This window comes from Dysidea avara, chromosome 5, assembly GCF_963678975.1.
Source record: "Dysidea avara chromosome 5, odDysAvar1.4, whole genome shotgun sequence".
Classification (NCBI taxonomy): Eukaryota; Metazoa; Porifera; class Demospongiae; order Dictyoceratida; family Dysideidae; genus Dysidea; species Dysidea avara.
Window position 1 is genome coordinate 19,055,818 of NC_089276.1, and position 16,708 is coordinate 19,072,525.

At 38.2% G+C, this 16,708-nt stretch overlaps 2 protein-coding genes across 5 annotated transcripts in view; one reads left to right on the plus strand and one right to left on the minus strand.

Annotated features, from left to right (window-relative positions):
- Window positions 1-738: 738 nt before the first annotated feature.
- Window positions 739-8,841, minus strand: LOC136256993 (NADPH oxidase 5-like). 2 transcript variants are annotated; one of them, XM_066050084.1, is made up of 14 exons: window positions 8,545-8,841; window positions 7,014-7,108; window positions 4,747-4,861; window positions 4,419-4,510; window positions 4,254-4,368; window positions 4,046-4,196; window positions 3,728-3,938; window positions 3,283-3,680; window positions 2,923-3,104; window positions 2,682-2,873; window positions 2,121-2,633; window positions 1,856-2,065; window positions 1,522-1,788; window positions 739-1,035 (listed from the first exon to the last, which is right to left on the minus strand). In XM_066050084.1, the coding sequence occupies exons 1-14, from the start codon at window positions 8,815-8,817 to the stop codon at window positions 904-906; spliced, it is 2,946 nt and encodes a 981-aa protein (XP_065906156.1). In that variant the 5' UTR covers window positions 8,818-8,841; the 3' UTR covers window positions 739-903. The 2 variants fall into 2 exon arrangements, with proteins under 2 accessions (XP_065906156.1, XP_065906157.1); XM_066050085.1 differs by lacking the exons at window positions 4,419-4,510; window positions 7,014-7,108; window positions 8,545-8,841 and having other exon boundaries at window positions 4,747-4,852.
- The window catches only part of LOC136256995 (excitatory amino acid transporter 1-like), a 14,932-nt gene continuing 6,707 nt past the window's right edge, over window positions 8,484-16,708 (plus strand). The window contains exons 1-2 of one of the 3 annotated variants that reach the window (XM_066050088.1): window positions 8,484-8,695; window positions 8,748-9,419. In XM_066050088.1, the coding sequence (XP_065906160.1) occupies window positions 8,920-9,419 (500 nt within the window). In that variant the 5' untranslated portion in view covers window positions 8,484-8,695; window positions 8,748-8,919. Of the gene's footprint in view, window positions 8,696-8,747; window positions 9,420-13,436; window positions 13,702-16,708 lie in introns of those variants that run through there. The other 2 variants (XM_066050087.1, XM_066050089.1) reach the window with 2 other exon arrangements.

Genomic DNA, 16,708 nt, shown 5'->3' on the forward strand with positions numbered 1-16,708 from the left:
TCCATTCCTGCCTGGTGACTTACCTTGTGAACACTTTTAGACTGGAGATTATGGGTGCCATGTTACTCGTTAGTGTATTCTTGTTGTTTCACACAGCTGTATCTGTTCCCCATTACGTGTTCCCAGGTTCCCCATTGTTGCTGTTAGTGCTGAATACTGCGTATGATGTGTGCCAGTCACTTGCAGCAACTGCTGTGATTGTACTATTGAAGTGAACTTGAACTGTTTGCCATGTCAAACAAGAGCTTAACTGTTGCGTTGATTTGCAGTGATTGATTAGTTTTGCTACTTTTGTTTTCTTTTTAGAAATAGTTTCAGCAGTAGCTGGGTCTGCTGCCCACTAGCATATACATGATTACATTGTTGTGTTTTGTATAAGATGATCATGACATGAATAAAATGAATTAACTATATTCACATGTGTGGTGGGTACAAGAATGTACTTTTCCATTCAATTATTTTCAAAATTTGTGAGAGAGGCTTATTTAAAATCAACCTACTGTAAGGTAATTGTTCTGTTAGAGTATTTCTATCTGACCAGATTTCAAAGAGCCACCTTGAGAGCCAGAAACTGCCAAAATATTCTACTTCTAATAAGCTCTCACATAAAGCCTCCATTTAGTAGCACATGGAATTTTTCATGAGAAATGGCAATAATGACCATTAATGTGAATTGATTAATACTTGGAAATGGTGTAGCCAGAGGACAGGAACTATGTTCTCACTAATTTGGAGTAGTCTAAGTGTACACCAGTGATGATATCATTTTTGTGTATTAATACATGCCATTGTTAAGTACATACAACAGAAATATTATTTTGTGAGACGGACATCATTTATGAAGAACGGATGTGGGGAATGTTCGATGATGAGGTTTGTCCTGACTGAATTGTATAGTGTCTACTAGAAGTTTTCTTTTCGGAATTCAAAGTTGTATTCTGAGCATTTTGCCTTTAGAATTTTGCTGATTGCTGGAGACCCACAGAAGAAGATAGTGACTTTTCCTTTTCTTTCATTTTCCAACTTTTGAAATACCTTTAACAACGCAACGGGTACACATATACACAAGTACTGGTGACCAAAACACAGCCCAATTGTATTTATGGCTTTCCTAGCTACGTAGGAAGCAAGTGCTAACTTATAAATAAGTAAGGAAGAATGTGACTGGAAAAATTGGACTAGTGATACACACTACCTGTATGTTTGATATTGTATAGACCAACATCACTATTCTTAGAATCATAGGGTATATAGCAAGATTTTTTAATCTAGGGGATACTGGCCCAGATAGATGTCAAGCTCTTACAGTGTGCAGGGTACATCCAGCATGCACAGTGCATGCTCTTCTAGAGTTTATTGATATCTGTTAGAATGACTGACTGTTCTATTAGAATAACTTGATCTTTTAACAAAGTAATATTTGGTCACCAGTCCCCCTGGGTTGCTATGCCTGTGAGAATAGCATGCAAGTGACATTTCAAAACTACTGTGAGAAGCCACTGGTGTAATATTGTATCTTACTTGATTCCAGTTTGGTCTGCCAGCTTGGGTCCGTGTTTTTAATCCTGTGATGAGGTCACGTTTTTCTTTCTTGTGAATGAGATCCAATGCCATTTGTAGTCCTATGGCCTTCATGTCTGTCTTTGACAGTGCTGATGTCATATACATGTGCATTTCCAGGAAGCGATCAAATCCACTATGTTCACTCTGCTCTATCTCCAGCTCACTCAACAAACTGACAAACCATTCAAATGACTTCTGGTCTCTATTAATCCAGAAGAAATCAACCTAGAACATAAAGATTGGTGCAAGCAGTAAATTTCTGATGGATCATACTATTTTAGCCTTGTCTCACCTTCTTCAGAGTCATGATGGAAGAGGAGAGGTCTCCAGTCCAGCAGTGATTACACTTTGGGCACACTTGCCGGACATTACGATATCTCATTACAATGCTCTGCAGTATGGAGGCATATGGGGTAACACCTATCCCTGCTCCTATCAGTACAGCATGTTCAGCCTGGAATATGTGAGTAGAAGATGTCCCATATGGTCCATCTATGTAGACCTGCAGGGAGAAGTATTGACTGCTTTATTAGAGTATTTTACATACTAATGTTTACCTCTATTCCCTTCTCTTCATCAGAGTCCATTTGTACATGGATCACATTGGGAGGTTTGTACATGTGAGAGAAGTTCTGTCCATGAGTCAGTGAAGCAACCGACACATCGGAATGTGACGGAACCTTTGTATCATTGTGAAAACTGGTTTGTTGAGGAGCCAATGGGTGGGCATCAACAATGTTACACATCTGGTAATAATCTCCCTCATCTTCAAGAGCCTGGACAGCTTGTTCTAGTTCATGTGTTTGCTGTACCTGTTGGTCCCTTGGCAGTTGCATTGCGATCATGCGACGTTCATTTTCCATGTTTCTGTACTCAAAGAACTCGTATAGTTTGTTAGTCCAAGTACCGACAGATCTTATATGTAACCATAAAAACCCTTTTTGCTCTGGAGCTGAACTGATTGTGAATGGATGCCATTCATACTTGGCAATACATGGAATCTGAATGAACACATAGTCCCCAGGTTGATAAGTGAAGTTTGTAGGTCTTGTCAGTACCAGGTGTGACACCTATAGAAAATAAATTATAACCACATCTCTAAGCTATCCTTGTATTACTCTTGAAGGAAGTAGAATGCCTTCAGAAATGAACGTTCTGCCGTACTTTGCAAGTTTTACCCATTTGGACCTCATAATTCTCTCCAGTATATATATGGCTCCAGGTACAAGGAACCACTTCCAGAAATTTCGTCCATGTAGTATTAGTAAAATGTAAAATAGGACAAACAAGAGGTGAGTCCAGTAAAACACCTAATGAAGTATGTTATTTACAATGTTCAACGTGAATATTATAACATACCTGAAAGTATCCATTTCTTCTGACAAAGGGTAGAGAACAGACAACCATTATTACTAAGATAATGAGGAGCAGTGCTCCAGTTATTCCTGCAGTACTTTCTACCCAATCAGGATTAGTAGAGTTTGTGTTGTTATCATCATCATCAAAGTAACTCCGTAATGGTAACAGGTCTGGATTCAACACTGCAACAAAATTAATGATTGATAGAATATGAAATAATGCATCTGTCTGAACAGCAAGTTAGGAAATGTGCTAAACAAACACAGTATATAGCAGAACTTTAAAACACATTTGCTAACAAAGATGCCTGCATTTAAAATATTTAGCAACATTTAGAAACACAAAATTTACTGTACTTACCAAGGTTGATTGCATGAGCAATAAAATGGATGACGCCGAACAAGGTGATGGCAAAACCAGTTAACTTGTGAAGCTCAATATGTTGATCAAGAGGGAGGAAGTTGGCCAGTCGAGTTGAGCGTATCCATGTGAGACAACGACGGAACATCAACACAATCACCAACACTGGATTGAAATTAAGACATTGACCACCTCCTCTGGCTATAGCTATCCATGGTCCACTCTCATAGTACAGGCATACACCAAGTGTGAATAGGCCAATATTGATTAGTACAAACAGAACAACATAAATTACTGATCGCAGATTATTACGGATGTACTTCCACTTCAACTGGGCAGGAATGATATCTGAAACACTCTTTTTCTTAGGAGATGGCGGTTTTAGCCAGTTAGCAGCACTAAAAGACAGTTTTTATTTACACAACTTTGCTGTAACTAAGCTTACCTGATTGTAAGGTTTTCCACCACTCCGGGATGTTTGTCTAACTCTGCTTGTAGTTCTTCAAAGCTAATTGTACCACTGTTATCTGTATCAGCATCTTCAAATAATGCTCGAGTCAACTCATCCAATTTGTCCTCAGAAAATTTCAAAGCACTTTCATCCATGCAAGATTTTAGCACTAAGCGAAGCTCATCAAAGTCAATATGCCCGTTACCTAGAAGAGTAAAATACTCAGGATTTCTAAGCAATTTGATAAATGACATGGTTGATTGCTATGCATAATGAGCTACTAGGTGAAAAATTGCGATTACATTTGCTTACCATCAACATCATAAACTTGGAACAAAAAATTTAGTTTGTCTAGTTCTGAACCATTTGTGAGCAATGAGAGGCCATCCATCAACTCTTTAAGACTAATCGTACCACTGTTGTCTCTGTCAAACAGTCGAAAGAACCGTTCAGCAAAGAAAGACTATACAAAAGTGAGATATATCTTTGATTAAAAGAACAACACTAAACATCATCTAACCTTCTTCACATGAAGAGCTCGCTTAAACTCATCCATGTCAATCTGTCTATCTTCTCCAGCCACCATTGAGAACTGCTGTTCAAACCAAGCAAGCCATTTAGCATCCCTGTCCAAGCTGCAGGAAGCAAATAAAACTACCTTTTTCAAGCTGCTGTCATTTCATACCAAATTAGTTTGTTAAAAGCATCCAATAATTCTGGCAGTGTTAACCGTCCAGTGTTATCAACATCCATAAGCTGGTAAAAACGTTCTAGGAACTAAGAAATAACACCTCATAACCTATTATATAGCTCTGTTCTTTGCAGGGGTTGATACCATCTTTTAACAACAGAGGAAGGTCCCAGTTGTACTATGAAAACATACCTGCCCATTACGATGAGGAACTACTTGCTATGCCACTTAAACACTTCATTGTCAAACTAATAGTTATATCTTATGATCATTAAAAACATGTTATCTAATATTCAAAACACATTAATTATCTTTGAATTACCCCATGGATCCCTAAGGCTTGTTTCAGCTCGTCAAGTTGAAGTAGTTGATCTTCTCCTGACACCGAGGCAAATATCTGCTCAAACCAGTGAAGGATTTTGTTCTTCCTGCTGTGACTATAACATGGAAACAACCAAACATCATTAGCTGTACACATGCAAATACTAGCTCTATATATACACTGCAGACATACTGCACTACACATACTATTGCACAGCATCACATGTACTAGAGGTCCGCAGCTCATGTCCTGAAAGTTTTGGCAAGATTTCAGTATAAGATTATAAGGAAAGATTTTTTGCTATCCTTAAATCATGTGATGTTTATAGCATGATGTAACACTTATAGAGGTCCTACAGAAATTTTTTCCTAAGATTTTCAAAATAATATCAAAACAACTATATAGAGATTTCAAGATTTCTAGCAAGCTGTATGATACGTCAAGCACCTTCGCACTATCACACACACACACACACACACACACACACACCCATACACCAGCGTTGAAACTGGGTCACTACAGCTGACCTGGCTGACCCACTGACCCGGATAGCAATCCGGGTCAGGCCCGGATTTGACACGGATTAATCAAAACCAAGGCGTGCGATAAGAGCTATGTTTCGGATAGTCTTGAGCAAGCGAGACTACGTTTTGAGCGTTCGATTCGTGTTGAGTAAACAAGTAGTTATGTGATAACTAAGCCGGTAAGTTTATAATTTAAATCAGTCAGTGGGTTTTGGTTCCACGTAGCTACTGTGAGTTTACAGACAGCAATTGGGTGTGGCTTCATGCATACCTAGTATTACAATTTCCCGATATATTGAAGTGGGTGTGGCTCACAAAAGTCTGCACAACAGTACTTATCCTGCTGCAAGACTAGACTATATACAACTCGTACAATAATCAAGTAGTGGGCATGGCTCCACGTAAGCTTGCAGACAGCAACGGACACAGTTTCATGCTACAGACTGCACTTGCTAATAAATGGACATGGCTGAGCGTATGTTTGTAATGCGATAAGTGGGCGTGGCTCATGAAAGAGCTACACGACTAGCGTTTATAAGTTTCCATGTCATCAAACAAACAATTTCGTTTCTCACGTGATCCAATCCGGGTCAGACCCAGATAATTTGTAAACCGGGTTGGACCCAGATGATCCGGAGAAAATGTGACACGGTTGACCCGACCCGGTTTCAACGCTGACACACACACACATGCGCACACACACACACGCACACACATGCACAGAAATTTCCTTTGTACATAACAAGGTTTGATGATGTTATGGATGATCATCAAAGAAGTTACTCATACTTGACAAACATTACACATTGCCATGTGTCTTAATCTGTTAATGAGGAATTGAGGATACTGTGTTTTGCCAAACAAAATACACTCCTAGCTTTCCATCCATTATGTACTGATTAAATTTGGTATAATAAACCCCCATTTAAACTCCCCATTTACCACTTCACCAATTTGTGTTTATTTATCATATAGACCATAGTGTACACACACTTACAAAGCCATCAAAATTCTTGGTATGCTAGGTATGACATATCATTGTTATGAATTCAAAGTTGGTTGGACTTGTAGCAGGTAAACAGTCTATAGTGTCTGTACACAATAGCATATCTGTGTTACTGCTGATGGGGTATAACAAGCTGCTATAAAATGCATATAATTCTGCAGCAAATTATGTATGTATGTGAGTACAGTGGCCGGGTATCAGATACTGTAACAGTTAAATGCATACAGTAGGACACTAGTGGTAAGCAATGATACTCACAAGTCATACTGAAAAGTATTAATGCAGCAAAAGAGCATTAGAAGACAGTGTATTGATATGAGCAGGCCGTACTATAACTACTTGCACTGGGTTGTCATGTTCTCCATTATAATTTGATGCTTTTATGCACTTTTGCCATAAAGCACCATCAAATAAACATTAGCCATAGCACCAAAGAGGTAGCAGATTGTAGAGGGAGAACTGCTTCATGTTATAGATTATACACGCATGTACAGTACTGATATATACCAGATCTGAGACTGCACGTCATTACAAAGTATACTGTACAATCATTTTTATATTTCTCTATAGCACATCACGCATAAATGAAGACAAGCATATTACCACTGGATTGAAGGTTCACTGCTCTACATTACAGTATAACACGTTCACAGAAGAACATGCATAAACTGCTGAGTGTCCCTTAGCATGTCACTTGCAATTATGAGACCACTCCACACGTACACATAATCACATACACTGTTAGTCTTCCTAATCCTCCAACCAGCTCTTGTAGGCTAACAGCTCCACTGCAGTCAGAGTCGAAAAGTTTGAATAAATTTTCAGCAAACCCCTAAAATTACAAAGGATATACACAGTTGTGAACTTCAATACATTGGTCATCCAAATGAGTAACAACAGACAACAAAATTAATAGCCGTATACTTTATAACAGTCAGACTATAAAAATTTCAGCAGCAACAACATAGCCCTCTGATTAAGAGTTTTGGTCATGAACAATGGAATAACCATATAGATCAAGCTTCATGGCAAGTCTGACTAGTAAATCATGTTTATAAAAGACAGGTTGGCTTTACCATGAACAGATTAGAGTCTGAAGTAATGGAATGCCAGAGCTTCATCCATAAGTCATTTCTCAAAACATAATTACTATATGTGGCCAACCATCTTGTGAGTAGTGCCATGGGAAAATCAGTTAAGCAAATATACCAGTATTACCGGCAATCGTAGATTATTGGTCTGACCAGACTGCATTGGTTAGTCCAGGTCAGACCACGACCTAAATAAATATAGGCAAACTTTATCTGGGTATGAAGCAGTGCTCATGGTTGAGTACAATTATCCTAACATGCACATGCACGTACTATATGCATCACTGACTTGCCAGAATGTTGGTGACAGCTATCAGCATACAATGTATCACTTTTGACCTAGTACAGTTGCATAATGTGTGTACATGAATTTGACAAATAAGCAGACAAGTTACTTGTGGGATTTGTTGAAAGGTTTATCAAATCACAGCAAAAGCATGCAGGATGTGTGTCACTCTAAGAGTTATCAAGGACCTTCTGAAAGCAAATGCTTTGCTTTTAAAACGAGACAAAAAACATCATTGCTGTAAATAGTGGTCAGTTTTTCAAGAGCTGTGCATGTGGTAGGGCGTAAAGCAATGCAGGTGGCAATGAGAAACAAGGAATCAAGTTTGCCCGGCCTATTACAAGGATCATTAAATGATTACAGTGACAAAGGAGTGATGAATTTTGCACATTGCTCACACACATGCATTAGATTGTTTCAATAAACTTGATCACCATTCTTTTGCTATACATATAGCTGTCACATGTATGACACACAGTGTGTATAACAACATGTATATAATACACACTGCGGACAGGTAGCTACCTAATGACTCCCTTAGCTTAACACATAACTTATATCGTAAAAGCAGACAAGTATGTCGTGCGCATCATTTGGTGACCAGGGTCACTACAACAACTGATTTTTATAAAACATTTAACACATCTTAGTGAATAGCTACTGACACAGTGGGGGAGAATGCCAGATTAGCTGAGATAATTGCAGTTATTAATTAACTATCTAAACATGTAACAGATAGATAAACAGCTCATTATAATCATTACACAGACTGGTAACTCAGTTGTGTGTGGCATAACGGATTGTTTTGACCCCCATGAATGCGTAACATATGCATGGCTTCGCTGCGGACTAGGGGTGTAGCTTGGCACACAAATAGTTGATTAAACTCACGTCTAGAACTTTCGCTGCCTGCTTGAATTCCTTCAAGGTTACACGGCCGTGTTTTGCTACCTTGGGAAGACTCTCCCTAAACCACTCTATACACGCGGACAACTCGTCTTCTTGATAGACGCCAGCAGATCCGTTGGACCGGGAATAAGAGGTAGGCGATGTTCCGTTGACGCCACTAAATGTGACACTATTTCTCGCGTTAGTATGATTGTTGACAACAACGATGCTGTGGTCGGGAAACTCTCTGGGAGCCACTCTACCTCTTGATATCATTTTGCAAGCGGTTTAGTAATTAAAAGTAATTAGTAATTACAGATGTAGTCTAGTTGTAAATCTTTAAATATCGAAACCCATTATCGATAGCGCAGAGCAAATATGGATGAACACTGTGAGGAGAGAGAATTATTGCTGTCTAATGGTTCTCCAGTAAGAAGGAAATGCGTCTTGTTTACCAAGCGCGTTGGAAGAATTATTATAGCTAATCCTTTGCTGGTGTTCACCATTGCTGGAGTGCTCATTGGAGTTGCTATAGGAATAATTGTACAACCTTTCGAACCATCCAATGACGCCATTGAGCTAATATCCTTCCCGGGAGAAATCTTCCTCAATATACTTAAGATCCTTATTCTCCCGCTGATTGTGTTTAGCCTTCTGACGGGTCTGGGAGCGGTGGATTTGAAGACGTCAGGCATGTTGGGAACATGGACTTGTGCGTATTACTTTTCTACCACATTTCTGGCGGTCGTGCTGGGCATCGTGTTGGTGGTATCCATTCACCCCGGCAGTGGAAGTGTTATTAGTTGTGGAGATGATAATGAGGAGATTAGTGATATCCCCAATACTGATACATTGCATTCATTTTTGGATATTGTTAGGTGAGTATTGTGTCCAATAGAGCTTTACATAAGGCCAGGCAAACTTTATTAATTGTTTCTCATCCCTGCCCGCATCCATTTTTACCCCACCGCATCTAATTTCATTATTGCTGTTATCAATCACATGCACACGTATTTTTGATGCTAAGAAGGCTGGCTATCATATCATTTTACGGCACAGCAAATGTCACTTGCACCTCAGAAACGATGGTAAAATGTAAGTATACATTGTAGTTCTTAAAAGGCTTTACCTTTATAGTAACAGACAGCTTGATTTGGAGTATTTTCTTAATAATGAATAATGAAAAATGACCTCCTGCCCACATGGAAATCCAAATTTTTGTGGATGAGAAACAAGTAATCAAGTTTGCCAGGCCTAAGTTAGAACAATGCATTAGTGAAGTGTTTCCAGTTCAGTCTTATAGCAGGAAACGTGGAAAAGTATTGCATAGACTAAGGGTGTCAAGATTGTATCAGTATAACTTACGTTGCCAAGGTGATTTGCCTTTATGCTTGTTGTTTATCGTTGAAACTTTGTTTCAATATTTAGCTATTTATGAGCACAGTAGTTGTTTTTTATCAATCACTTGTTACAATTGAGTCAAAGCATTCTCATCTTAAAAACTGCCATAGAAAACCTTTCAGTGCGGTGAAATAGTAACAATCCCACATGTAGATACAGTACAACATGATGTCTTTGTCTAATGTACATATACTTTGTCTAATGTACATATACTGTACCATTGTTCTAGCAAACTTCAGAGATGACCTGAAGATACATGAAACGTATCAAATGGTACAGTCGTACCGTTTAAGTAGGGATCATGGTGAATGTTTTGCACGCCGCCCAAAATTCCGCCTTTAAAAATCATCCTACAGACTTTTACACAGCAAAAATCACCTTTACGGAATAGTGCTAGTCCATATAATACATAATACAGCATTAAATACAACAAAACACTTACAGGTGGTCGGATATATATATATTTTTAAATCGCCCAAAACTCCACTTTTAGCCTCACTGCCTGACCACAATCACAAGCCTAGAGCCCAAACGAAGCAGCGCACGGTCACCATTTTACGCCACAACAACAAACTCACCAGTGGGATGTGCCTTTTGGGGTTCTGACAAGTATACGCCCTGTACGCCTTGTCTTTCCTTTTATCTTCAATCAGGTTGGTTGTCTTCTTCTTCAAGCATCGAAATCATACCGAGGCGTTAGTTTTCTGTATCAACACTTTTCTGTAGACACCACAAAATTATTTCAGAAAGCGCTTATGCTGCTGAAAGAGCGGGGCGCTTATAATTTCAAGTGTTGCACATGAAACATTAAGGCTGCTGAGATGTCACTTCGACTTTTGCCAACACCTGGATTGCAATCGACGAAGAGATTTGAGGCGGACTGATACTTGACCGCTTGTTCCTCTGAACACACTAACCTAGCCAATCAGTGCCGGACGGCGAGATCAGCGAGTCAGTGATTCATGTGATTGGATAGTACTCGAGTGGAAATTGTATTACTTCATCCTGTTAGTCAAGACTAAGCTCCAGACAACTGAAAGGGCCTGTTCGTTCGAACAACTTCCGGCCAGGGTAAATAGAACGCGTACCATCGTAATGAGACAGGTCATAGATCTGAGCACCACTGCTACCACAATCAAAGGTAAGCTGTGCACGCTACTACAGGCTCCAATTTTGGCACGTATGTACTTTAATAAGCTGTAACTAGCTAGCTGTGCTACAACAAAAAACTAAACAAAATAGTATTTTAATTTAATATGAAGTAGGGATCCATGCAATAAAAAGTGGTAAAACCAGAGATGAATGATGGTATTACAGCATAGCTCGATGGGAAAGTCCCTACTTTGGCATTGAGCAAAATTATAGCTAATGTGCCAAAGTAGGGACTTTCCCACCGAGCTATGCTGTAATACCATCATTCATCTCTTGTTTCACTACTTTTTATTGCATAGATCCCTACTTCATTTTTAAAGTAACAATTTTTAAAATACAGGGTACTAGCTATTTTGAAAGCAAAAGACATTCCCATAATCTGGGCTATTCTGGGATGCAAGTAGATCCTCTAGTAAGTGTTACCTTGTTACTTTAATTATTTCTTGGAAAGTGCTTCATTGTATGTTATAATTATATAATGCTATAAAGCATCCATTGTAGGTAGTCTGTTGATTGAACAGTGTATTGTTCTTTTGAAGGCTTACCAAAATAATGTTATTAATAATAAATTGCTGTGCCCACTCTCACTACCCGGTTGCTCTCAAGGAGACGGAAAAAGGAATCTTATTATGTTGGCCTTACCACAACTACCTGAATACAACATTTAATATATAGACAATTGCAATAAAACTGGTGTAGTTTAGAGTAGTCATTATGCCACATAACTTACATATCTGCAAAGGGTGTATGTGTGACCTTAATATTATGTGAAATCAAGGGAGGCCACTGTTCCAATGATGGAAACAGTGTTGTAGTACTGTTTAGGTTTCCCTCTAAAATGATGGGCGCTGCCCAAAATGTTGCTTCTATAAACCATTCTAGGAATATCATATGTGATGAAAATCACCTTTATGGAATAGCCGTAGTCATTTACAGCATTAAAACAAGAAAACACATACAGGAGGCTGGATATAGAATTTTACAAAAAGTTGCCAAAACCCTAATGTTGGTCTGCCTGCCATGTTGCAGGGCTAGAGGCCAAATGAAGCAGTGCACGGCCACCATTTCACACCACAATAAATTCCATCGTCTTCTTCCTCATGCAAGGAAACCATACCAAAGCATTAATTTTCTATATCTTTCCTAGAGATCTCTGTGTGTTTAACATGCTGGTTTGTCTCTTTATTCAGCGATCTCTATTCTCATGTTTTAAATTCCTTAGAGGAGCATAGACGCCACAAAACTATTTGAAGCTTTGAGAGGGAGTAAATATTGTAGGTATATCTGTACCTATAAAATGATCGCATAGGACCACACCCTTAAACAATTAGAACATGCTGCCACACCCTAATTAGAGCTGAGTGACTGACTCCCTTAATGGCCTAGCTGCAATGAACCACACCTTTAATGTATTACTTAGCAGCGAAATCTAGATACTCTAATAGAACATTCACACACACATTTAGCTATATCAGAGCTGTAACAAAAAGTAATAATTAAAGTAGGGTTCCAGCGATAAAATTTGAAGCAAATGATAATAGCTAGTCTATCTCATTGAACAGGTGGTGGTAATATGCCAATGTAGGGATTTTCCCACACAGGCTAGCTACCATTGTTCATATCTATTAAATTATGGAGCAATCTCCCAGAAAACATAGTCAACCAGCCATCTTTGAATGATCTTAAAGAATTATTGTATACAGTGGTCCCTCGATTATCCGAAATCGTTGGGCCCTGTGTGTGTTCAGATAATCGGAAAGTTCGGATAATCAAAACCCATTCATTTATATACAAAGCCTTGCTCGATTACTCTAATAGAATGCACACTTTATATATAAAATACTCTAATAGAACAGTCATCGAGTTTGGATAACTGAAAGTTCAGATAATCGAGGGACTACTGTAGTTATTTATTTTAGATGTAGATATAGCATTAAGTAATCACTTTGTATCTGTGTCATGCTCTGTAGAGTTTCTACACAGTAATAAATAAATAAATAAATATCTCTTGCTTCACTACTTTTATTGCTGGAACCTACTTCATTTTTAAATTACTATTTTTTAATTGTACTAGTATATATGTGACCTAATTTTAGAAAACCGTCGATATATGCATATTTATAAAGATTCCTTTTATTGGTTCTTTGTTGTCTACAGAGACAGACAGAGGAATGGACCGGCTAAGTTTCAGCTTAATAAGTTAAGCAGTGTGGGAAATACAACAAGACAGCTGGATGAGCGAAAAAATCAATATGTACAGAAGACACCGAGAAAATAATCTACAGGCGCTTACATATACCATCATAACTTACTGATATAATGGCATACGGAGTTGAATCTTTGCTCATTGTATTTGCCATGAATTTGTGAATCTACCAAGGTATAGTTTTTGCCAAAGGTATTCTTCTGTGATCCAGAAGGAAGGTGAATTCATTGAAGAAAGATTGTCGTAAATTCTTTCGTAACTGCAATGTAAACTAACGTCTGTAACTCAGAAACCCACCTGTGTATGAAGATGAAACAAGGATTTTTGAACTCCCTATGAATGAGGGAACACAATGATGCTCAGGATTTATCCACAGAAGGGTCAATTCACCAACCAGCAAGGTGATAAAAACTTGCATAATTTTTTTCTGTAGCTTGCACTTTTTACCCAATGTTTTTACATAAATGTGTTTTATTACAAAAGTACTATTGTGCGTAGATTGACGGTTTTCTAAAATTAGGTCACATATGTAATAATTATAAGGGCTTTGCCTGATATGTATGCCCTCGCCATGCCCCGTGTTACAGCTAATATGTAATACTTATCAGGCTGATAGCCTGTACAGGGCAATCAATCACCCAAGCCAATACGAGTGCAGCCACTGGATGTATTATATATGCATACCTAAAATTTTTGATTATGGGTCAGCAGCTAGTACGTTCTGGTATGATAAACGGACATATCCTAGAGATATCACGGAAAATTTTGGTTACGCAAATTTAATGTTTTAATCAATGCTATCAAATTGTTTATGGAAAAATGATGGAGTTCACTACAGGGCCTAGATAGGTAAGCTTCCTTCTAGAGTGGTTAGTCCGTGCAGAGTGGTAGCTTTGCAGTGTTGGGAGTAACGCGTTACATAAGTAACGCATTACATAATATTATTACTTTTGTGGTAACTAAGTAATATAACGAAATACGCTATAAAAACAGTTAATATAACTCAAGTTACTTTACTTACAAATGTAATGCGTTACCTAAGTAATATAGTTACTGTAACGAATCTAATATTACGTAATATTATTACTACAGGTAACGAAGTTACTAATCTCGTTAGTTATCTTCTGAGTAACGCCTAGCCACAACGGAGTAATGAAGCCTACTGGATGAAGCTTATTTACCAGCTTCTTACTTATAACCAAGATTTGCACATTGTCCAACAACGCAATCATGTCATGTGATAAAGTGGTAGTTTCACACGTGACAGCTTAAGGCCGTGGACACAAAGTAATATAATATGTAATATTATTATAGTTGCTTTATTTTATGAGTATTACGTAACTGTAACTAAATAGTTCAGTTGCAAGTAATATGTAATATTTAACTAGTTACTTTTACAAAGTAACTTTCCCAGCACTGTAGCTTGGTGATGGGGGTGTGTCCATATTCGAAAATGTGTGGAAACTATTGGTGAATAAGCTATAGCACTAGTTCTCACCTTAGCCCAATATTTTTCAACTCATAGGATGGCAAGGATAACAAAACACTCTCTGTCTAAGTGGTTTTCACAACAAAATCCAAGTCATACATCTTAATCACATAGAGTATTAATCGATCCCCACAATCGATTTCAGCCTCAACGTCTATATAATCGCTGCCCAGTTGTAACCCGGCTACATTTCGTAAGTAGCCTGGCTAGCTGGGCTACATATGAAATTTAGCCCGGGTGGCTTCTTTGATCTGAGATGTGAAAGTGATATATATATGTATGTATGTAGTATGTAAGAGTTAAAGCGCTGCTGTGAGTACTATACGTCAAATATAGCACATAAAAGAGTGGATGAGAGACAAATATAGCACAAGGTGAAGACAGACTAGTCCAGAACCTAAAAATGCAAACCAGTCCAAATCCAAACCAAACCAAAATGCAAACCAGTCCAAACAAATCCTAGTCCACAAATGCCCAGGTTCGAGGCCACCACCTCCCATCTTGTCTCTGTACAGTACAACACAACCTATTTATTCTACCAATGATAAGACTACTCCGTGAGTTTCTAATTGTTTCATATATCTTGTGAATACCTTAAGTTGACGGTTCTCTATAACCATTAAAACACTGCCTAGGCTCATGCTATACATCAAATATAACACTCAAAGAATACTTTAACGGCTAAAACTTTTTGATTGTGGTACTTAATAATAAGCATATTTCTGTGAAATTCCTAGGACTCATCCGTTTATGTGAACACAATGTAGTAAGAACGTTCTCTGCTGCTGACCACAAGTAACCATCACCGAAATATTCAAGTATGTCTATAAATTATATCCAGTGGTTCTGCTCTTATTGGTTGGGTTGACTGGTCATCCAGGCTATCAGCCTAGACTAGCTTGGTTGATTGGTTGTACTGGCCAGAATGGGTGATTGTTCACACAGCAGGCTAGGCCGCACACACTAGTGTGTCATGTGTAGTTCTATAACTACCTGATACCATATAGCCAAAAATTTTCGAGGGACGAAACTTTCGCGAATTTTGTGAGTGATGATAGCTTCATGAAAATATAATTGTGTTCAGTTTATACACATAGCTATTACCCGCTTTCTAGACTTTCGTGAATTAAAAAAACGTGAAAATCATATTTTGCACAGTTTCACGAAAGTTTCATCCCTCGAAAATTTCCCACTATACGGTATAGAACTGTGGGTTTATCAAAGTGTTCTATAACTGCCCAATATAGAACAGTTGCATTCTGTATGGCTATTACAGAATGGCCTTTTTTTTGCTTTGATCCTCACATGCAAGGTTCTTTATATATGTGCAGTAGGTCACAGTTTGCAAGATGAATTTTTCCATTCAGATTTGCTGAATATTCTATTAGAGTATGACTGCTCTATTAGAGTGTGTTTGCTTGACAATTTATTGTTTTTCACCTTGATAGTTTTCCAAAGAGTGTAGCTAGTTTTATCCCTCTGAGTATCACTAATCACTTATTACACTAATCAATCATTACATATCACTCGTGATGTCATCACTAATTTAATACCTGTGGCTCTTATATCTGTCACGCAGTTATGAATTAAACAAGTGTGTGTTATAGAAATGTTGCTACACAAATGCTGCCAGAATACCTGAGACTATATGTCACTGTGTAATTTCCTGTCAGTATGTCAGCCACTTGGTTAACTTCAAGGAAGAGCCACGTAGTATAATAATAAGTTAAATTTTTAAATGGTTTGATTACCAGTGGTATATCTGGTTTGGTAGGACACAGGTATACTGGCTACTGCCAAAGGTATCCCAATCTGAGTGATCTGATCACCCCTCCACCCACCTCCCCTTCCAAAATATCGGATGAAAAGTTTGTCACTGATAAAGTACCTGAAACTTTTTTTCTTCTTTGTAACTACAT